Consider the following 23,775-nt stretch of genomic DNA (forward strand, 5'->3'; position numbering starts at 1 on the left):
ATGGCTCACGGGCCCAGCCGCTCCGCGGCATGTGGGATCTTCCCGGACCGGGGCACGAACCCATATCCCCTGCATCGGCAGGCGGATTCTCAACCACTGCGCCACCAGGGAAGCCCATTTTTTATATTAGAACTAAGTTCACATCATAATTTAATACTGAACTTTATTCCCTGCAGCTTTTTTCTGATTTTGTTATTCTTGCAAGTAATGTTCATGGATTGGATGAAAGAATAAATCTATCTTTCTTATAATCAAAAATATGAATTACTATATGGTCATCCTAGACACTAAAAATAATCTTAGTTCAGCCCCATGAAACTCATGGATGCAGTGGGGTGGGAGACCCTTGGCATTTTTGGATTTACAATATGAAAGAGATGTCAGAGTTGCCAGTGCAACTGGTTTACATCGTAGAAATGAACACCCCTGGGTTTGATAGTACATTCTCTTAGTTTACCCCAAAACATGTATTTTCTGCCTGAGACCTTTTGGTTTCCTAGACTTTCTACTTCTATGACCAGAATTAGTCCTTGAGTGACTTGGAAAATCATTTTCCAGTAGGAAATGATTTTTTTAATCAGTTCTCAAGAGTTACTGCTTATAAGCAGAGAATAAGAAAGCCACATTGAGATGTGGGTGCTGGGTGATTACCATGCTGATTGACAGTCTCGCCAGCCTTGGAGCACGATACTCAAATCTCTGCTTTAGCAAAATTTAAATTACTTTATAGCACAGGCATCTGGGAGCCTTATAAACAAGCATTTTCTCTCCTATCCTCAGAGAAATCCTTTATATCTAAAACATATAAAGATGATACTAGATGTTAAACTCAGACATGCCAATGAACGTCCTTTCATACCTAAGAAAAAAAGTTCCGTACAGCTTCTGTCTGACACCTCGGCATCTTCTCTGGCTCAGTATAATGGGACTGAAATCACTAGTAACACCTAGTTATGACAACTTTGGATTACACTCATCACCTGTATTTAAATGAGTATAATGGTATTATGTGATGTGATAGATCTGTTAACTAAAGCTAAGGTGGTAATCATATTGCAATATGTACATGTATCAAATCAACACTTTGTGTATCTTAAACTTACATAATTTATGACAATTATATCAATTTTTAAAAAATATGTATAACGGTTAAACCTTTAGTCACTGATTCCAACTTTGATAGTATTTGTTAATTTAAAACAGACATTGAAAATTCAATATATATAGTTACAATTTTCATATCTCTCACCCTTTTCTATTTGAAAAGTTATGTGAGTTTCACAAATCTCAGCCATGGCAGTTCATTTTTAATTGACAACCCCCACAAGCATCTTGGATTCCAAAGCTTTAACTTGTGTACTCCTAAGCCTTTTAGATCTGTCTTTATGTGCTTTCCCATTAAGGCTGCCTGGATAATACAGTCTTTGCAATGAAGGGCCAGCATCAAATTCAAAATGAAGCTTATTTGGGGGGACTTGCCTTATTTCTTTTGCCATCTCCCCACTTACCTATCTAAAAATAGCTTCAAATATAGGACATACACCATTTTAATCTACTGGAGAGCTTTTGTTTTGCTTCAATTGCTTCTCACAGCCTTTATGTTGTCTTTTTTTTTTTTTCTGCTTTTGTTTCCCTCACCAGTTCTCTGCTCTTACCACCTCCTTTTTCTGTAATTCTATCACCCTTTCATCTTTTATTGCTCCTTCTGGAAATAGAAGGTGAAAAAGAAATAAAGGAAAAGAGATATTGACAAAAGACAGGTGGTATAAAAAAGACAAAGAAATGACCATGTCCTAATCCTACTTACATGGTACTGCCCATGTGTGGCTCTTTAATTTTATATATATATATTTTAATTAATTGTGGCTCAGGTGACCAGTGTCATTATTACAAGTCTGTCTCTTTTAAAACTACCATACGTTTTGTCCATTGTCCTAAGAAATTGAGTTTTGATCTCAAGCTCTGTCAATCGTATTATTTTTATATGCAGTGCTTCTTTGTACAGTAAAATCTCAATACCCCAAGCCGATGTGTAAGAACCACTAGCCAAGAACAAATGAATAGATACTCCTGCTTTCCTAAACATTTCTACAGGAATCTAATTTCCTTTTCTGCTTTGTTTTGCCTCCCTGCAGATTCTATTTTAAATGACTTTGTTATGATGCACTGTGTTTTTATGCCAAATACCCAGCTTTGCCCAGCTCTGGTGGCCCAATATCCTTTTGTTGTGAGAAGTCTGTTCCCTCGACAACACCCCACATGTATATGGCCATTATCTCATTGCATGCTCTCAAGGTAAGTCATGGCTCAGGCAGAATTGTGCTTTCCGCCCTTGTTGAACTCTGAAACATCAGCAGTTTTCCTCTTGCACAGGTTTCCAGCTCTCCCTGGCACGGTTTTGCTGTGCCATGTTTAAAGATTTCCTCCTTATTCCCTGTGCAGAGAAAAGTGAGCCAGTTTACCCTTATAAGGAAGGTAATGGTGATGAGAAATATACATACCTGGGAGGTAGGCCAGAGAAGGCTGTGGTGAACAATATTATTAGGGAATATTATTAGGGATAGTTTCCTAAGCTTGGAGACAGACTCTTTGTACCTCTGTCAGGATACCTGGCAGGATGGACGGTGATCTGTTTGTGTCCCTCTAAGCTGTAGTATTAATCAGAACACTAACCTGCTGAGATATATACAAGTTATCATTGGGAGGTCACTTTTCTTTCACATTCGTCCTAGTCCACCCTATCCTCTAGATACCGAATTTATTCCTTTGCGGCTATTTTTGTTATTATCCCATTGACTTATGTCAAAGATATAAAACTTGAAATTCTAATGGCAATTCCTCTAGGTAGCTTCATACTGAGCTTGTTTGGGGGCAGCTTTTCAATTAGTCTATTGAGTTGACCAGTGGGTACACAGTGTCTGGCACAGAGGGAACATTCAGAAGATAGAAGTTGAATAAAAGGAGTGAATATTATGAACGAGATACACCCTCAACTTTGGCAGAATGTGAAAGTATATTTTCCAATTCTGCTTTATTTTTAAAGCAGCAAAAAATTAGGCCCCCAAATACTTTGGCCTTCTTGAGCAGCGAAATATATTGAAGGAGAATGGCTCTCTTTTCTCTGAGCAACCCAATCAATGTGGCATGTTTTCCTTTTTCAGAATTATAATTGCCCTACCTGATTCTCATTTTCTTATTCACCCATAATTCTCTTTGAAGTCAACAGAATGTGTGAGGATAGGAGATTGGAGTTGAATGTGCTATTCAGAGGATGCTGCAAGAGTGAGATTTGGGTGTTTATTTGCCTGGAAAATATCTTTCCAAGTAATGACAGCTTAATGAGACTTAAATATATTACATATTCTTTCTGGCTCATATTTAGTTTTTCTCAAGTAAAATTAACACGTTCAGGATCTCTCTGTGCTCTTTAACTCCATACTTAGTAATCATTATTAGACCTTTGAGATTTGTTGGAAGGAAAAATAAAAACCACCATTGAGTTTAGAGGGTTTTTTTTCCCCCAGCAGTTAGCATGTTGATAAGCTTAAGGCAAACAAAACCAAAAGAAGGGTGAGAGGACTTAGTGGGCCAAGTCATATCTTTACAACTCAAAGCCCCAAACATTAAGCTTATATTCTTCTGGCAAATTCTGATTTCTTATTAGCTTATTCTCCTTTAGAATTGATTGAGAACATTCATAGCACTGACCTCTGTTCTTAAAACAGAAGATCCTAGAGGGAAAGTCTATGCCATGCCCCAGTAGGGATGTGGCAGGGATAATGTTGCAGGGAGGAGGAAAAGGCAGGAAAGCGGACAGTAGGATCAAGGGAGGCCTGTGATACCCAATCCCAATTCTTTTCTCAGAGATGGAAGGAATCGGGATGGTTGGGTATCATCTACACTACCTAGTGCCCTCAGACCACCTCCTTCACACCCCACCCTTGAGAACTTAGATTCTCTTAATTGTTCTATTTTGGATCAACTCTTTACGTGTCAGGCACCACTGACCCATATTATACTACTTTACCCTTACATGACTCTATTGGGTTAGTATCAGCTTTATTTTACAAACGAGGATTCTGAGGCAAAAACAAGCATACCCAAGGCAAGTGGCAGAACTAGGATTTATCCAGGTCTTAGGATTCCAAGCATGGGGTGTGTCACTTTTTTTTTTCTTCACAACTTATTTCTTTAAAAGCCTATCTTTTAATTAGAGCTTAAGAACATTTCTTGGTAACGTATTGCATGCATGATACATGTTTATCTGTGCTTCAGTTGGCTAAAAACCAAAGTGGGCCTAATTTGTTGAAACCAAATAAATAGTGTCCAATAGAACTTTTTGCAGTGATGGAAATATTATATATCTGTGCTAGTCCAGTAGCCACTAGCCTTGAAGTTGGCTACTGTGACTGAGGAACTGAATTGTTAATTTTATTTAATTTCTATTAATTTAAATGTAAATAGCCAGATGTGGCTAGTGGCTACCATATTGGACAGCTTAAGTCCAGTCCTTAGACACTGGGAGTAAAACAAGAATTACTGTCCTCTAATGCCTAGAGAAAGCATGCCAGGGAGGCCAGGAACTTATCCTGCTGCAAGCAAGCGAATGGAAAGGGCCCTATCCTTGAAAGTCACATGTGTATAAGTGTGTTTATATCATGCTAAAGACTCAAGTTTTAGTCCCTTTGCCTCCAGGGAGATGTTATATAGGCTTCTTATATAAGCTCCTTTTTTTGGTCATTAGTAACATAAACCAACTGTGAGTGACTTAAGGAATAAAGGAATTCATCAGAAGGATGGGGTAACTCAGAGAACTGAAGGAATCCTTAAAGAGTCCAGACCCTAGAAGGGAACCTCGGGGGTAGCAACTAAGGAACAGCTTTTAGAGTAAATCTACCCCAAACATCCTGGGCCCTCACCTCATTCCCACATCCCTGGGAATAGCTTGAATCACTGCTGATATCTTGGTCAAAGAAAGGCAAAGCACTTTACTGGACAGTTTTATAGAGACTGCCTGTAAAGAAAAATAGAGAAAGTGGAGAAATAGACAACGAACAGTCAAAAAAAAAAACCAAACACATATAAACTGCTTAGCACCATGTCCTCATGTGACAGGGAGATAGAATGTAAAACGGAACAAGAGGGCTAATACCCATGTTGTTATGGGATTTAGGGATAGTAAAATATAATACTTAACCACATTCCATTAAAGTACTTATACTGAGTGAGTTGATTTGGCTAAGTGTTTTTAAGTACTTAATATGTGTGACTTTTCATAGCAGCCCTATGAAGAAGTCAGTGTTTTCACTGCTCTTTTTCCAAATCAATAAACTAGGATAATGAAAAATTATGATTTGCTCAGAGAAAGGTAATTACTAGTACAGAAAAGATTTGAGCCCTGAGCCACTGGCGGCTATTTCTGTCCTTAATCCACATTGTACGTCTCCTCCAATTTTCCTTTTAGCATAGAAGAAGATGGTAAAACTCTGTTTAACATTAATATTTCAGGCCTTTTATGTGCTAATGAGAGAGACTCTCTATTCATTAGATATGCTTGGGACATGATTTGGCCTGATGAATACAAGTGCTTTATAATGAGTTTTTTAAATTATATTTGTTCAGTTTCTGTACTTTTCATCTCTAGTTTCTTTAATCTTTTTAAAATCTGTACTTAGAATTCAGTTCAATTTTCCATTAGTCTTTAAAAAGAAAATTGAAACCCCCTATAAACCTACCAGGTATTACTATGGTTAACATTTTGGTATGTAGCCTTCCAGTCTTTTTTCTACACATATAGATATATGCTTTGAAATATAAGAATGGGGTCATATGCTAAATAATTGTGTATGCTTTGTTACTAAACAAACAGAGCCATTTCTCTCCCATTAATTTTTTTCACACCATTTTTCTAAATATAGATAGCTTTGTCATCCTTAAAAATTGAACATTCTCATTGTAAAAAATTCAATTTACAGAAAAAGAGAACAAAATTCACCTGGTATCTCACCATTGTATTATGAAAAAGCTTTCAGAAATTATATATGTGTATAATTTTATATAAGTGAGATCATGTTGTATATGTTTTTTTTCACTTAACAGTATGTTGTGGATATCTTTTCAAATCAGTATATACAAATAACACTACATCATTTTTTCCAGATAATTCCACAAACACTGAACACTTAACCATGTTATACAGTGCTGGGCAACAAGGTGATGAGGATGCATGAGGATAACATGTTATCATTTTTATTGATTCACAATATTATATGGTAGATATGTCATAATTAATTTTCTTAGCCTCTTCCTATTGAATATTTAGATTATCTCCACATTTTTTCCTATAACAAACACAGTGGGATGAATCAGCATCCTTCCAGCTAAACTTTTGCCCACATATATTCCTTACTTTAAGTTTCTAAATGTAAGCAAAGAATACGGAATATTTTAACACTTTTGATGTTTAGTACTGAATTGCTGTCCTATTGTTTTAATTTTGTGTCTTATGGTTAAAGTCTGCCTTCATTTTGTCTGTACAAATGCAGGCAGGCCTTCAATTCAGTTAAGTGATTACAACTAAGTTAATATTATTTTGAATTTTAATAAATGTATCCTTGATTCAGAACATTTTCACATCATTTACTTTATTTTTCCAACACCAGCCCCACATGTGAGGCAAAAAAGGCACTGGTATATGTATTTACATTTTACAAGGTACTCGGAAGCCAAATAACCACCTAAGATTCCACATATACTAACAGATGTTTGGAGAAACTCCGTGTAGCATTAATGTAATTCCAGTTGCAATGGACATTGTATTTGAGTCCCCACCATCAGTGCCATATCAGGTGGTCAGTCTAGCTGGTCATGGTAATTGGCTGCCTTTGACTGTGATTGGCTCTCACATTGCAGGCCCAATGTAGACGGGGCCAATGAAATTCAAAGAGAGGCTTCCTGGGGCTTCTGAGTAAAAAGCAGTTAAGAGAACAGGAACAAAACAGAAACAGACTCTCAGACTTTGAGAACAAACTTATGGTTACCAAAGGGGGTGGTGACAAATTAGGAGTATGGGATCAACAGATGCAAACTACTATACATAAAATAGATAAGCAATAAGGATTTACTATATAGCACAGGTAATTATAGTCAGTATCTTGTAATAACATATAATGGAATATAATCAGAAAAAATAACTGAATCATTGTACTATACACCTGAAACAAATACAATATAGTAAATCGACTATACTTTAATAAAAAAGAAAGAACAGGCAGCCTGTTGCCCCAATTGCCTGTGGCAGCCGTCCTACAACCATTAGGGGAATAAGCCCTATGACAAAGCTGAGATGAGTTGAGCATCAGGGAAAAAATGAAGTCTATGATGACATCCTTGCACTTGCACCAATCCTGAAGCTTACCCTACGGATAGTCTCTGTTATGTCAACAAATACAACAACTATCTGTTCTAGACAACAATCTGTTGTCTAGAACAGATTGTTACTTCAGCTGAAAGAATCTTAAGTGATAAATGGTTTATATTTAAATTTATAAAAATTTAAATACAGCAATAATTTTAGTCAAATATTTTCTCTTAGTATCCTAATTTCTTTTGGCTTAGTATTGAACATGAATTTTATGCTTCTGGAGTGGAAATAATTTAGTTTCTTGAATTAACAAGAAAATATGGAATACAGATTTGCCACTAAGTTTTAGCTAAAACTGCCTTTGTATGTATTATGTCCCTTATACAGAAACAAAGTAAACACAATAGCTTTCCTTACTGAAAAGACAGTCTCCAACCTTTATTTCTCTGTGAAAATGACCTGGGGGTAGTCTCTTTATAAGTTGACTTGGGTTCTCTAAGAGGAACAATTACCAAAATTTGTAAATCAAGATTTACAAAAGAGCATCAGATTCTTAAAGCCATGTTTTTAGGAATATTCTTGGCATTTCTAAGGAAGATTGTCGGCTTAAATTTTGTTGAAGCCAAATTTTACCTTTTTAGTCCTTTACTTGGTTCCAAAAAGTGTTAGACCTATATGGCACTATAAGAACAATTTATCTCTGCAGATATGCAATTTCAGAGTTTATTTCCAATAAGGAAGGCTTGGTTTGATGATTATATGAACATGGTATCCTCTTTCAAAGAAAATGACTGTGTTATCAGATATTCTACAAAGTATTTTTTATACATTTTCTCAGCCTCATATCAACACTGTGAGATGTGTACTCTTTTTGCATTAAGGAAGTGAGACTGAACAGGTAAATAATTTTCCCCAAGTTACATAGCTAGTAAGGGTTGGAACAATATTTGAACCCAAGCAATTGTTGCATTAGGCCAAGTCCTAACTGCTCTGCTATGAGTACAAACCCCTGACTAAAACTAAAAAGAAGAGCCAAGAACTAAAGGCTTCTAAAAATGCAGAGAAAGGGCTTCCCTGGTGGCGCAGTGGTTGAGGGTCCGCCTGCCAATGCAGGGGACACAGGTTCATGCCCTGGTCTGGGAAGATCCCACATGCCGCGGAGCGGCTGGGCCCATGAGCCGTGGCCGCTGAGGCTGCACGTCCGGAGCCTGTGCTCCGCAACGGGAGAGGCCACAACAGTGAGAGGCCCGCATACCAAAAAAAATAAAAATAAAACTGCAGAGAAGTCTGAAAATCAGTGAGGAAAAAAATATTCTGAGCAAGAAAATAGGAAGCAGAAAGAGCTCATGTGAGCTCCAAGTTAATAGGTGCAAACAAACACGGGAGCAGCTGTGTTGGTAGGAGTAGCATCACAGTGTTAAACTCAGAAATGCCTGGTCTTATGAAAAATTCCAGAGCCGTCCATTTAAAGATTTTGTATTATTTTCAGAGGTGGATCAGTGATAATGATGATTGATAATCTTTAACTGAGTACCTAATATGTCTCAGAGACCGTTCTACACGGTTTACCAGTATTACCTCGTCTCCTTCTTAACAGCGATCCTATGAAGTTTACTGATGATGGAGAGACTGAGGCTCTAAATGGTCAGTTAACTGACCAAGGGTCTCACAGTTGATAAGTGGGGAAGCCAAGAGATGAACCCAGATTGTCTAATTCCAGCACTTGCATTCCCAAGCACATGCTGCATCAAGGAAGGAGTAGACTTGGTGCTCAGGACGTGGGAATGCTCCACAAAGTCAAGCAGGGTAGTAAAGAGGCCCACAATACAGTAGGAATAGCAAGAGCTCTGAAGTCAGAAGACCCGTGTTGAAGACCTGCATCTTGAAACTTATATTACTTGGCAATTATCCTTAACCTCTCTGTACCCCATCTATATAATAGGAGTAATTATACCTGCCCTACCCACCTCACCAGGTTTTTGCGAAGATCAAATAAGGCTATGTGTGGGAAATACTTTATAAACCTTAAAGCCCTGTGTAAATATTGCCCCCTATAAATAAATGATTGTACCATCATGAGAGGAATATGGCATAAGATAAAGAACGTGCAAAAGCTTTGTCTAGTCAGTGGGCAGATGACCCCCAAAGTTTGTTTTCAGCTTCAAGCAGAGATCTTGTATGCAAAGCAGGGTTTTAAAAAACAACAACATTGAAGAGTATCAGTTTGAATGTTGATAAGTGTTTTATAAATAGCTGCATAATTAGCATGTACTTACTGCAAAAAGTATACATAATATTTCATTCCCTGTTGTAGGCTGTAATGAATCTGCTGCCTCTACATCCTAGGAGGTTTTCACTTACTTTCCCCATGATAATTTTAATACATGGAACCATTATTAGCTGAATTAAGAATAAGTAAATGAGCAGTAAAAAAAAAAAAAAGAAAAATTACAGGTACCTGTGGTGAGTAAGATAATAACTAGGTAAAAATATATGAAATAATTACAGTGTTTGAACGGCAGAGCCGGCATGAGGAAAATGCCTCAGTGGAATATTAAACCTGCTGTAGGCAGGGTAGAAAGACTCTGTGGCCTTCACCTCTTCTGAGTCTCAGCCCTAATACCTCACTGAAAACAGATCCAATTTGTCCTCATCCATGTTTATATGATGTCAAAGGGGCTGGTCCAGTTCAATTAAGATTTAGTCATTCTGAAAGGCTGTGGTCCTATAGACTAAAATACCCAATAACTAAAAGGTTCTGTTTAAAAGATGTACCAGGGCTTCCCTGGTGGCGCAGTGGTTGAGAATCTGCCTGCCGATGCAGGAGACACGGGTTCGTGCCCTGGTCCGGGAAGATCCCACATGCCGCGGAGCAACTAAGCCCATGAGCCATGGCCGCTGAGCCTGTGCGTCCAGAGCCTGTGCTCCGCAACGGGAGAGGCCACAACAGTGAGAGGCCCGCATACCGCAAAAAAAAAAAAAAAAAAAAAAGATGTACCAGATTTTGGTATTTGTTGTAGACTTAGTCAACCTGGTAACATTGAATATGAACTTATTTAGAATGTATCTATGATCTGCATTTGATATCTCGACAAAACGGAATTTCAGGTAATTTAGATAAAGAGTTTTAAAGAGCTGTGATATTTTGGGGGAAAAACAGTTTAAAGAATATTCTATTATATGTAGCACTCCAAACAGTGTCATTGAATAGTTTAAGGTGAACATTTGAGGCTTTTTATGTTTCACGTGCCCAGTCCTTGATTAGGAAATGTAGAGATTCACATTGAATTTAAGACATGGTTCCTGCAGTTAAAGATCCTTTTTTTTGAATTTGTTTTCCTTTTTTAATGAAGTATAGTTAATTTATAATCTTGTGTTGGTTTCAAGTGTACAGCAAAGTGATTCAGTTATAGATATATATGTTCTTTTTCAGGTCCTTTTCCATTATAGGTTATTACAAGATACTGAGTAGAGTTCCCTGTGCTATACAGTAGGTCCTTGTTGATTATCTGTTTTATACATTGTAGTGTGTATATGTTAATCCCAAACTCCTAATTTATCTCTCCCCCTGCCCCCCCACCATCCCCTGTGGTAGCCATAAGTTTGTTTTCTATGTCTGTGGGTATATTTCTGTTTTGTATAGAAGTCCATTTGTATCTTTTTTTAGATTACACATACAAGTGATATCATATATTTGTCTTTCTCTGTCTGACTGACTTCATTTTAATATGATAATCTCTAGGTCCATCTATGTTGCTGAAGGATTCTGATTTAATGCTCTTGGATGGTGAAAAGTCATATTACCATAATGAGAAACCTCAAATTAGGATTTGAATCATGAGTAGTTTAAGAATGTCTGGTCTGGTTAGGAGCGGAGAGCCACTGCTTTCTAAATCAACAGACGTTGGACAAGAGAACTGGTTGAATATATATAGCAGAGAGGGTCTAGTTCAGACATTAGGGATCCTGCTTCGCTGACTCTCAAGATGGTCAAGCCTGCAACAATTAACTCTTGGTTTTCTGTATGTGTTTTGTCTTCTTTGAGGGCTTTTGGGGATCAGTTCTACATCTCACATGGATTTCCCTGTGAGATCCATGGATCATAACAACAAACGAGTTTGTTGTTTATGCAACAAACTTCTAGGTCACCTAATTCTGCATAATATATGCTTGGATAAAGAAATAATATTAGACAAACACAATAATGTAAACAAGTCAACAGAGTACTGGGGCGGGAGGTAAGAGAACTGAGTTCTAGTTGGAAGAATTTCATTGATAAATTCAGAAAAATCACTTCACCTCATTCTACCTGTTCCCTTACCTCTAAAAATGGTGGAGTTGAAGGAGATAAAATCAAAGTTCAGATTCTATGATTCTGTGAATCATCTGAAATCAACTCAGTTTATGACTGATGAGTTTGGCCACTTGAACTATTATGGCCTTTTCTTAATTGTGTTAACAGTAACAATTAAGGGAATAATTCCAGATTCTCTTACAGACTTTAAATTAGCACTTTATGAGCTACCACAATCAGATACCAGAACCATGTTATCTTTCTGTGACATTTTCCCATGAATTCAAGCAGCCATATTGCTTCTTACCAGAACCCAGCTGTCATGATATCACGAGTCATGACCTTATTCTATACAAGTATTTCCTGATCATATGACAAAATCATTAGATTATTATGTGTTTGATATTCTCTACTAACCTACTCTTGAAACAGACATTAGCTAAGTATGTATTTCAGATGGTGTTCTTCGTATGCTAAAAATGTGTGTGATATGCATTAATAATCCTTTCTAAACTGTTATTTGTGCTGGAGAAGAGTTAGATTTTTATTCCACATAGGACTTTCTCCATCAAATGGTTCATGCATTATTATTCCAGCTTTAGCCATGGAAAGTAATGGTTTCTGCAACCTTTCTGATGTGTGTGAATTTACAAATACTATATTTGAAATGTTACTCTTGTTAGCTTGCATTTTTGACATCATATTGAGACAAGGGACCTGGTGGGATGTTCTTTATTCTTTGGCTGCTTTCTGAAGGGAATATAGTTTTTTCTCTTTCCCCTTCTTTTTTGTAGGAGTTAAATAAAATCTGAAAATCACATAAATATTCTAAAAACCTGGGGAGATTGTTATGGGAATAAATAGCCCCAGCACCTCCCCTGTGACCATCTCAGGTAGATCAGTTACATGTAGAGTCTTCTCTGTGTCCCCTGAGAATCTGATTCAGCAGCCTGTTGAGGAATGGAATGGTGTGATGCCTGTGGAGGGGCCGAATCCTTGCCTAGATTCAGCTATGAAAATACTATTACTCCCAACTCCACCTTAGTGAATAAACACCTGGAAGGGGAAAGGCAAGACTTTGTGAAACAAATCAGTGCTTCCTTTTGTTTTTTCCAGAGGTAAAGATACATAACTTTCATGAGAAAAAAGAGAAAGCCTCTTCCTACTCCCTCTGGATTCAGTCTGTTCTAGCTCCCAGGAGGCTGTGGAGCTCTACATGAAGAGTGGGGGGCACTCAGCCCTTGGTTTCGGGACTGGACATGCTGAGTCAGTTCTAGGAAACTAGGAACTTCAGCAAAAAGTTCCAAAAGGAAGGAAGGAAGAGAAGGAGGGAGGGAAGGAGGAAGGACGGATGAAAGAAAGAGGGAGAAAGAGAGAGAGGACGAGAAATCTCTTTCCCATTAGGATCTCTGCTTCCCAGATGCAATTACTGGTAATAATTTCATGAACCCAAGCACCAGTGTGTAGTCACTATAGCCACTGTTTGGGCCATATGGGTGGCCATAAGAGCCCTGCCTGGATTTGTAAGCCCTGCCATTTACTCACTGAACAACCTTGGGCAGATCTCCTCTCTGACCCTCGGTCTCCTCATCTGTAAATATTTACCCTTCAGTTTTGTGGAGAGCATTACACGATCATGTAAGCACTTGAGTATATTTATTATAAACTGTAGAACCCGACCCATATTTTAAGTGTTAATCATGTTAATCCTTGCAATCATGTGTTCTATCTTTTATTGTACACAAGACAGATTTCCCCAGCAGAAGAGAAGAAAAATCTGTGTCCTGACCCACAGAGACAATGACAGTTTAGTCATCCTACACTAGGGCCCTATAGAGTAGCCACAGGTGTGCAGCTGGTGCCTCTGGATGCAACATACAAGCATTTGTATTGCTTCCTTGAGTCCAGGTTGGGATAACCTGGAAAGTTAGAATTATATCCACTTACTATCAACTAGATATTTCAAACCATTTCAGCCTCATATAAGTAGGAAAGAACCTCTCTGTCTCTCTGTCTCTCTCTCTCTCACTCTCTCACTGGCTTATGAGTGAACCTGTACATATTTTTCAATCAGTCAAGAATTACTCACTTGGTACCCACCATGTGCCTGACTATGCTCCTAGGTACTCTAAAAAATAGTCTTAAAATGTAGTGCCCAGCATTGCAATTCTTTGGAAAGAAAAACTGAGCTATGTGTGCATATCAGCAAGAGGCCAAAGGGTTAACCAGAAAAGAAATAATTTTCACAGAAAGTGATCTTTCTTCCCTTTTTTATTGTAAGCTCAAAGAGAATTGTAGCAATACAGGTTGAGCAATTTTCTTTTTTATGAATCCTGTGCTCAATTGATGAAAGCCATTTTGCAACCCATTTACATGCAGTAAACCTTTGCTTTAAAGTTCTTTCATTTACCTTGATCATGATTATTTATAGTACCTTTAGAAAAGGCCCCTGGGGCTTCCCTGGTGGCGCAGTGGTTGAGAGTCCGCCTGCCGATTCAGGGGACACGGGTTCGTGCCCCAGTCCGGGAAGATCCCACATGCCGCAGAGCGGCTGGGCCCGTGAACCATGGCTGCTGAGCCTGCGCGTCCGGAGTCTGTGCTCCGCAGCAGGAGAGGCCACAACGGTGAGAGGCCCGTGTAACGCAAAAAAAAAAAAAAAAAAAAAAAAAAAAAAAAAAAGGCTCTTGACTGGTTTAGCTCCCAAGCATAGCACTGCCACAAGACAGTTTTCTACAGTGCCTTTTAAGTCATTGTCGTAAGCTAAGACATGCCCAGTCTTGTAGCCAGGTATGAGGCACAAGGATATTGTATAATGCAGAATAAACTAGTTGGAATTAGGAGTCTTGGATTTAAAACCAGCTCTACAGTCTCACTATGTAATCTTGGCCATTTACACTCCTTTACTGTCAGCTTGCTCACTTGTAGAAAGAATGATGTTTTCATCACAAGACTATAAAGTAGGGCTTAACTGAGGTAATCTCTGTGCAAGTTACAGTGTAAGTTATAAAAAGGAAATTGTTTTATGAACGAATTGTCTATAATATGTACTATAAATCACTGAAAAAGGAACAGTGTGTCTAATCTAAAATTTTTCTTGATCACATACTATATTTTCCCTACTGTAATCCACAGAAGAATGTAAACTGAGAGCAGGGACCTTCACCAGACACATACAGTAGACACTCAATCAGGTTATCTGTTGTATTAATGGATAAAATTTCTATGTAAATGTCACTGTGCTAGGCATGGTACAGAATACAAGAAAATTATGTGTTACCCCAAGCCTCAAGGAATCTATAGTTAAGATGACTAACCATTGATGCACAAAAAGCCAATAAGAGTTAAGTTATGGTTCTGAACAAGAGAAAAAAGGATGGTATAAAAACTGTGTCTAAAAAAAACTGTCTGAGTGCCTCACCGGAAGACGGATACAGCAGGAACCTTTCCTTGTCCTAACCCTGGATGAGTTTATCTACCTCAGCCTCACTTCCTTCCCATGTGCTTTTTGTGTCAGTCACGGTCCCAGCAGGACTAGATGCCCACGCATAAGTGTTTAACTGAAGTGCATATAATGAAGGATTGTAGAAGTGTGTCCAGAATTGTGAGAGCCAACAAGAGGTGGCAAGGAGCGACAGCAGGAAGCATTACCAGCCCTAGAGGTGAAGGCAGGGCAGCACGCAGGCAGGGCATGTGATGAGAGCCGGAGTTAGGTGCCATAAGAATCCTTGTCAACACACAAGTCCAAGTGGAGCCATGCAAGTCTAATTCTTTGGGCAACGATCAAGGCAAAGTCAGCTGGGTTTGTATGCATTTGGTCCTGAACACATGTGCAGGTGAGGGTTTTCTTGAGAGCCCTAAGGAAGGTTTTCCAGTAGTCCAGAAGGCAGGCTTTCTGAAGCTGGGATCTGTCACCCTGTCTTTGCAAGTAGCACAGTGAATGGCTAAATATCTTCCTTGACTCCTTGGCACTTACCACGCACAGCCTTCACAAGGTACGGAACAAGAGAGAATGGATTATGCCCTCAACAATAAGAGGCGAGTCGTCCGCCTGGTTTTGCAGTGGGCCGCCATGTATGGAGACGTTCTGCAAGAGGATGATGTGGCAGTGGCTTTCCTGGAGGTACGTGGGGGTTCATCCCTGCCAAGAATGCCCCTTTGTCCTACAATGCAGGGACTACCCATAGGCATGTCAGCTTCCCTGGAGAGACTGTAATTGCAAATTCTAGATTCTGTTACCATGTTCATTCATCAGAAAGGTACTATAAGGAAAGTAGGGAAAAGCATCATCCATTATCCTGCCCCTCTAATTCAATAACTGGAAGTAGCATTCTAACATATTTTCACTTGGTTATTTTCTTTGTTATCTTTTCCGTAGTTGTAATCACATGGGACCCATCATTTTACAGGCTGCTTTTTCCACGTGATGTAAGGATCTTTCCATGTCAGTAGCGTCTTTCTAATAAAAATTTCTAATGGCCTTGCCACAGATATATTTATTTGTTCCCATATTATTGAATATTTACATCATTTCCATTTTTACCTTCCTAGAATAACAGCGTAGTGAACACTTTTGTGCCAATAGGTCTATCCTTGGTTATATTCCTAGAAGTGGGATTACTAGATCAAATGGTGGATATTTTTGAGTAGAGTTGAAGCAGATAACTTTACTGAGGAATTCCTGGGGCCATGAGGTAGTTCTGAAGGGACATGATTTACTTTGTAAACACTGCTTTAAGCTGAGCTTCCCTTTTCCTTCCCATGGCTCCAGCCCAAGTTACAGCATTGACCCGGGCATTCAATCCTTGATGACTCATTCTGTCCTCCAAATCTGAGATGGGGACCTTACTCCTGTGCAGGCAAAAGGCAACGTGGCTTCTGTTTCAAACTTTATCAGTCTGTCTATTCAAGAATGAATTATCCAGGGCTTCCCTGGTGGCGCAGTGGTTGAGAGTCCGCCTCCCGATGCAGGGGACACGGGTTCGTGCCCCGGTCCGGGAAGATCCCACATGCCGCGGAGCGGCTGGGCCCGTGAGCCGTGGCCGCTGAGCCTGCGCGTCCGGAGCCTGTGCTCTGCAACGGGAGAGGCCACAACAGTGAGAGGCCCGCGTACCGGGAAAAAAAAAAAAGAATGAATTATCCAAAAGAAATGTCCCCACTCTCTCCTTTTTACTCATGTCATTTGGCAGGCAGAGAAGTGAGGCTTGGAGGAAAGGTGGACGATGAGAGTCCCTCACGGCTGTGGGATAAAGGATTTTGAAAATGTAGAGGAATAAGAGTAGCTTGGGTCATTGGGTCATGGCCTCTACCCATTGCATCGAGTAAAGGACCCCTTTACAGATGATCCAAAGGGGTGTGAAGCTGCCACTGCCACAGCTCTCAGCTCCTGCTGGGGAGGCCGCTGCTGCTCAGTGGGCAGGACCGTTCCCAGGACGTCAGTGAAGAGTCCTGAGTTGGTGACATAAACTCAGCAGAATTTCAGTTCAGTGCTGAAAACCACGACTGTACTTTTACCACCAACAGTTAACCACGACTAGTGGTAAACAACACATACTGAAATAACATTTAAAATAAATATTAAAATTTCCCTGAAAAAACATTGAGGTGAAAACAGTGCTCTTAAAGGACAGACTATAAAATAACCCATTCCAGAACATGGCACTGCATTGCCTTTTGTAAAAGTATCATATAAACAATTCATTTGCAATTCAATTTTTTTTAATTTTTTTATTGTGGTAGAATATATCAAACATAAAATTTGCTGTTTTAATCTTTCTTAAGCATACAATTCAGTGGCATTAATTACATCCACAATGTCACGCAAGCATCACCACCAACAGTTTACAAAATTTTTTCTCACTTGCAATTTTGAATTTAGGCATGCTGTAACGTTTTCTTTTACTTTTTTGTCCCCAGTCCATGAAACCGTGGTCTGGAGATGCTAGTGAGGCAGATGACATAGGGACACGTCTTTGTTGCTCTTTACAGAATTACGTACCTTTTGCAGTTCTTGTTAAAAGCCTGTGACCTTTGCCAATTACAGGAGTTTTATGTGTCTGTATCAGATGATGCCCGGATGATTGCTGCCCTCAAGGAGCAACTGCCCGAGTTGGAGAAGATTGTCAAGCAAATGTAAGGAAGGGCTTGGCTTTGGGGTGTGCTTTCATCAAGTAAGTGCCTGCTGCCTCTGAATCACATCATCTTCCAGGAGGTCCTTTGCCCCCCTCCCAAAAGGTGAAAGATGCTTTGTCAACAACCACACACTATTCTGATTCGAGCAATCTGAGCATCGGTGAGGAGGTGCAGTCAGGCCAGATGAACAAAAGGACAGAGATTCCGCTTAGCTGCCTTCTGTGCCGGGTGGCTGCCGAGAGAGAGCCTGGAGAGCCAGAGATCCTCTCTGAGTGTCTAACTCAGTAAACTCGGGTCCCTTTGGTTCAAGGCGGTGAATCCAGTAATAAAGTGGTCAGTGGCATGTAAAGAAAGTTTGAGGAGAATTACTTATATGGTAAATTCACTTTTGGCTGCCAGTGCTGTTGGCGGTGGATATTTGTGTCCTCTCAGTGGCAACACAGAAGGTTTTCACATGCTGTTCTTTGAGCCGCTGATTAAATACTGGCTACTAAATAGATTTTGAGATCGAGAAATTCTGGCTTTTAACATCAGTTCGACCAGGGATCTGTCTGTGACCAGAGCTGATCTCTTAGCTGTCTCCTCTGGGCCTTGGCCTCTCAGTATTAAAATAAGGAGGCTCATATTGCCTCCTGAAGGGATGCTGTGATTTCATTTTCTAATGTAAGATTAAAGTTATATACAAATGAAGCAATTTAAAATAGTAGGACCAACAGTATTAAATAATGTGCTTTCTCTATTTCTCGTAGTTCAGAAGATGCAAAGGCTCCACAAAAGAAGGTAAGTGGCAACGGATTAGGATTCTCTAACTGTGCCCTGTAGAATGACAGTTCTCCAGAAATATAATATTGCAATATCTGACAGTGATATCTTTGTAAATACAAAATATGTTTTCTTTATTTCTCGACTCTGCCTCTCAGATGTGTGTCCTCTGAGTTGCAAATGTGCACTTGTCATTCATTCCTTATGACAGCTGCCGCTGTTATTATTTTTTACAGCACAAAGTTCTTTTGCAGCAGTTCAACACGGGCGATGAGAGAGCCCAGAAGCGCCAGCCTATCCGTGGCTCTGATGAAGGTGAGAATGTCTTCCAACTTGTGCAGATGATTTAGAGTCAGAATAAAATCTTCCCCGTGGGAATCACCCCTTGGGCCCACAGAATAGCTTTTCTTGGCTGACCCTGTGTACTCCAAATGGTTTGCTTGGAGGTGCCCGTTTGCATTCCAATTATTTATGTTCTTGAACTCTGTGCCTGGAGCTGAGGTGCTTGTTCACACTCCCCTGATTCTGCCTCTCCCCCACTGCTACCTTTCCTTAAAGGAGAGAAAGATTATCTCAGGCACCCATTGTCAACGTGGCAGGAGGGTGGCTGGCGCTTTGCAGATGCCTCGCCAAGGTGAAGCACCAGGGGCACCTGAAGAGCGGGGCTCCCACCCAGGGAGAGCACTGTGGCCCTGAGCAGTACCTCATTAGCAGCCATCAGGGAGGCAGAGAGCCTGGCTGTTATTGTTTGCTTGGTTAAGATTTCTCCAGAGAATCACAACCAAAATAAGATGAATGATCGTGATAAAATCTTCATCTTAAGCCACAGATGACTCTTGTAATTTAGTGGTGCCCCAAACTCCAGAATTACAGGAGCTGGAATTGCCTCCAAGATCTGTGTGTTCAGAGCTGGGCGTCTGGGTGCCGCATATGGGTCTGCTGAGCTGAGTACCACCCCTGCCACCTGGCCTGGCCTCCGAGTACACAAACCAGGGAACAAGTGAGCAGCAATGTCAGCAAATGTTCACGGCCCCAGGCGGAAGCACTCCTGTTTGCAGAGGTGTTAATGTTGGCTCCCGGCAGCAGGAATCTAGTAATCTGCCTACAACACAGCACTCCCGGTACTGTGAAAAAGAAAGGCTCACAGACAAAGGCAGCCCCAGAAAATTGGCCTAAACATACTTCTCATTGTTTCGCATGACCTACGTGTGGGTTTTTCACAAATATCTGTTGTGGTTTTTGTAACTGGAGCTGGCAGTCATGGACTTTTCTTAGACCAATGCTAAGGTAAGAAGTTTTAGAAGGGGGTGAGGCATAGGCATAGGCATAAATGAGTACAAATAAATACAAATCTTAAGAACAGCAAGATGATGCAAATTTCAGAGGATGTCTAAACATTTTGCATAGCTTTTGTTTTTTTTTAAGAACTCACAAGACCAGCTTATCTTATTGTTATCTTATTGCTGCTGCCTTCCCAATAGTTCTGTTTAAAGTCTATTGCATGGACCACACCTACACAACCATCCGGGTGCCGGTGGCTGCCTCGGTGAAGGAAGTCCTCAGCGCAGTTGCCGACAAACTAGGCTCTGGGGAAGGCCTGATCATCATCAAGATGAGTTCCGGAGGAGGTAACAGCCTTCTGCAAAGCAGAATATCCCATCCAAACAGAACCCTGCCAGAAGTTAGCGAGGCCCTTGCAAGCTGATCCAAAGGGACAAATAGGTGCTGTGTATGCTCCCCAAAATACCAGAAATAAAGTGGTTAGAGGTGGGCTGGGCTAGCGTCTAATATCCCCTATCCTGTAGGTACCCACTCTGAAGCAGAAAAGGGTGAAATGATCTATCCAAGGCAGTTGGAACTGAGGTCTCTGGTATGGATGTCAGCCTGGAGTTCTTTCCCTATACAAAAAAGCTTAAGGCTGTAATAACATATAAGGGAAAAGAATTGAAAAAGAATTTATATATGTAAATATCTGTGTCTATATGTATATATCTATTACTGAATCACTTTGCTGTATACCTGAAATAACGCAACACTGTAAATCAATCATACTGCAATTAAAAAAAAAAAAAAAGCTTAAGACCTTGGAGCTCTGAGAAATGTGGGCCCTAAGAGGGCACCCGGCTTTTCTAGCTAAAGGCTGTAGGTTTTTCACAAGTGTGAAGTTGGAGGTGGCCATAGGCTGGTTCGTTTCAGCTGATGATGGTTTTCCTCCTTTCCCAGTAAAGAGGGCAGGAACTCGGCTCATCAAACAAAACGAGAAGTATTTCCCCTCGCAGGATTACTAGACTGCTCTATGCTTTCCTGAAATGTCTATTCATTCTTCATATAGTTTCTAGCCACTTAGTGTGGCTGTGAGAGGAGAGGAGGTGTTGGACACAGCCTGGGCCTCCAGGTTGCTCACAGGCTGGTGAGGAGGGAGACAATAAATAAATAATGATAGTCCATGCCGGCAAGAGTTTTGGAAGGGTCTGCATGCATTGCAGTGAGAGCCTGGAGGAGAGAGCCGTCAGGCTAGCTTGTCCAGTACGATTTGAGCCATCCCTGCCGTGTCTGAAGACAAATGATTCCACTGATGCAGGATTTTTAAATGCATCTTGGATTCCCAAGATATCCCCTTCCATTTCTGTTCCCGGCACACATGACCCAGGACGTCTGTCTGCCGTGATGAGCCCTCTGGCACACTCTCGCCATAGCTATCCCAGGTGCCTCCTTCACTTCCTTCAGGTTTTCCCCCAAGAGTCATTGTCTCACGGAGGCCCCCTCCTTCCTTTCTCCAGTTCCCTTTCTAAAATTCCCCCTTATACATACTTCCTAGCCTCCTCCCCTGCTATATTGTTTTCTCCTCCTCACTGCTTACTCTCTGGTACATTGTCACTATCTGCATCCCTCACTACGATATAAGCTCTTTCTGGACTGATTTGGTTTTTTTTTTTTCCTGTATTGTTCCCTGCTGTATCCTTAGTGCCTAGAGCAGTGTCCAGCATACAGTAAATGCTAAATAAATATTTATTGTATGAATTATCTTTTAAATATAGAAGACTTAATCTAATAATGCAGTTGTCCTCCAAATTAGGGAATGAGTGATAAGACGGTAATAAATTTTACATCTAAAGTCATGTGGGATCTCAGAAACCCCCAAAGTTTTCTAAAAGTTATCTTGTCATCTCCAGAGTCCTGGGAGTTATTACCATCTGGAAGCATAACTTGTTTTTTTAAAAAGCAGGTGCAGTTTTTGTATGCAGAACTGGGTGAATTGACCCTTGGGTATTTCCATTCCTGTTTTGTGGTCATTTCTGACGGCATGCTGAGTGTCATGTGCCTGCACGAATGCTGTGTCTTTTTTATTCAGTGGGTTCCTTCAGTGCTGTATTTTATGCAGTCACTCTGCGTGTTCCGGTAATTCACCAAGCTGGCAATTTGTTGGTGTGATTAGGGCAGTGCAGCAAATCTCAGGTGCATTTAATAGGCAATCTCTTGCTTTTTATGTTCACAGAAAAGGTGGTGCTCAAACCTAATGATGTTTCAGTATTTACGACGCTCACTATTAATGGACGCCTGTTTGCTTGCCCGCGAGAGAAATTCGATTCACTGGTAGGTGTGGATGGCCACCTCAGAGCAGCGTCTGCAATCAGCAAAACTTGTCTGGAGCTTAATTTTGCAGTCACGTTGAACCTAGTTGCCAAAAAATCTTGAACACTACTTGTCTTTTTCTCTTCTGCAGTCTATAAGGTAAGCCTCAGGTGTCCATTTGAGATGTCCTGAGCTTTAGATTTTCCTTTGTGGAAATTCGCCAAGTAACACCACTACTGGGGCATAATTCAGCTTTCAGAACTCTTTGTAGTAATTCACGTCCTTGAAATGTCCCCGGTTTAAATATTACTATTAAGAATCTGAATACTTGGAGACCAGGATAGAAATAATGTTTTAAGACAAGATGTTGCAACTTATCCTACCCCTTAGGGGGATGTAGAAATGCATTATGGCAGACCCACTCTCCGGTCCAGGGAAAATGCTGTTCCCTGAAAGGGCTCTCTCCATCTTGTGCAGGAAATCTCAGCGGCCAGCCGTCTTTCCTAAGTCTCCAAAACAGTGTTCGCGCGGCCCCACCTAGCGCTCTGTGAGTAAAGGCTTAATCGGCCCTTGCTAATAAGTGACTGGCCCTCTCTCCTTTTTGCAGCTGGTAGGGTTCATTTCTATTTCTCCTGTAACAGGTGTAGAAGTGAGCAGCTACTAGAGTATCTTAGAGAGCCTATGGGGCCAGTTCAGGGGATAGAGGACTAGTTTTTTCCATCTTTAGACACACCGGGCTTCTTTACCAAGGAAAGTGCAACACAGGCGCTACAGGGAAACTGCATTGCGTTTTAGGGGGAAAACTTAACTACGTAAGTGACGCATGATTATGTGCAGTTTAATCAGATCAGACATTGCAGGTAAATCAAGATTCCCCTCCTTGGACTTTTTAGAGCTTGTTTAGCCTCATCATGATTCTGACCTTCTAGTTTGGGGAGAGCTATTTTGTGCACTGTCTCACAGTTGAGCAGATCTTGCGACATCTTGAATTTACCCGGAGGGGAGCTTCACAGAAGGGGCGTGGGTTCTCATTGGTTCTCCTGCTCCTCCCTCATCCCTCTGGCCCGTGAGCACCCTTGCCTCACTCAACCACCAGCGCTGTGTGATCTGAGTCTGCTTACAGCCCTTTTCATGTACTTTTCATCATCTACATTCATGGCTTCCTGAAAAATAAGTATTTCCCAGTATTGAGGGATTGGGGGGAAACAATGGCATGGGTGAGTGCTACACTGCTCTCTTCTGGAAGCGAAGGCCATCAAAAGCCAGTTCAGCCGGAGCCCCACCAAAGGTGCCACATGATGTGTTTGCCACACAGCGCTCCGGCCTCTTGCCGGCTGGTTCTTGGCCGCAGTGTCCGATGATGTGGTGTCGAGATGGAGAGTGTGGACCATCTCCAGCTCCCTGTGGGGCAGATACTAACTTTTGAAGCCTCTGTTTATTTGCACACAACCCTGCAGCCTTACAGGTTCTTAGTCCTTGCTAGTCTTCCATGTTAAGGCCGGAGTAATTGCAGGGAGTTTACCTTGCAGCAAGTACCCAGACGGGAACTTGTTTAACTTCTTCCCTGTCGGTGCTTCTGCCTTTCACTGGGCTGCCAGCTATGCTGTTGTCGAGCTGTCCCTGCCTCACAAAACCGTAGGCACGGAGCTCCTTT

The 23,775-nt window shown here is 40.8% G+C and overlaps 1 protein-coding gene across 5 annotated transcripts in view; it reads left to right on the forward strand.

Annotated features, from left to right (window-relative positions):
• Positions 1-23,775, forward strand: part of RAPGEF4 (Rap guanine nucleotide exchange factor 4) — a 318,384-nt gene that overhangs the window by 264,735 nt on the left and 29,874 nt on the right. For all 5 annotated transcript variants that reach the window (XM_067026319.1, XM_059055418.2, XM_067026317.1 and 2 more), the window contains 7 exons: positions 2,136-2,214; positions 15,627-15,777; positions 17,698-17,786; positions 18,536-18,566; positions 18,785-18,863; positions 20,030-20,176; positions 22,045-22,142. In XM_067026319.1, the coding sequence (XP_066882420.1) occupies positions 2,136-2,214; positions 15,627-15,777; positions 17,698-17,786; positions 18,536-18,566; positions 18,785-18,863; positions 20,030-20,176; positions 22,045-22,142 (674 nt within the window). The remainder of the gene's footprint in view (positions 1-2,135; positions 2,215-15,626; positions 15,778-17,697; positions 17,787-18,535; positions 18,567-18,784; positions 18,864-20,029; positions 20,177-22,044; positions 22,143-23,775) is intronic.

The sequence above is a fragment of the Kogia breviceps genome, chromosome 2 (genome assembly GCF_026419965.1).
Source record: "Kogia breviceps isolate mKogBre1 chromosome 2, mKogBre1 haplotype 1, whole genome shotgun sequence".
Lineage (NCBI taxonomy): Eukaryota > Metazoa > Chordata > Mammalia > Artiodactyla > Physeteridae > Kogia > Kogia breviceps.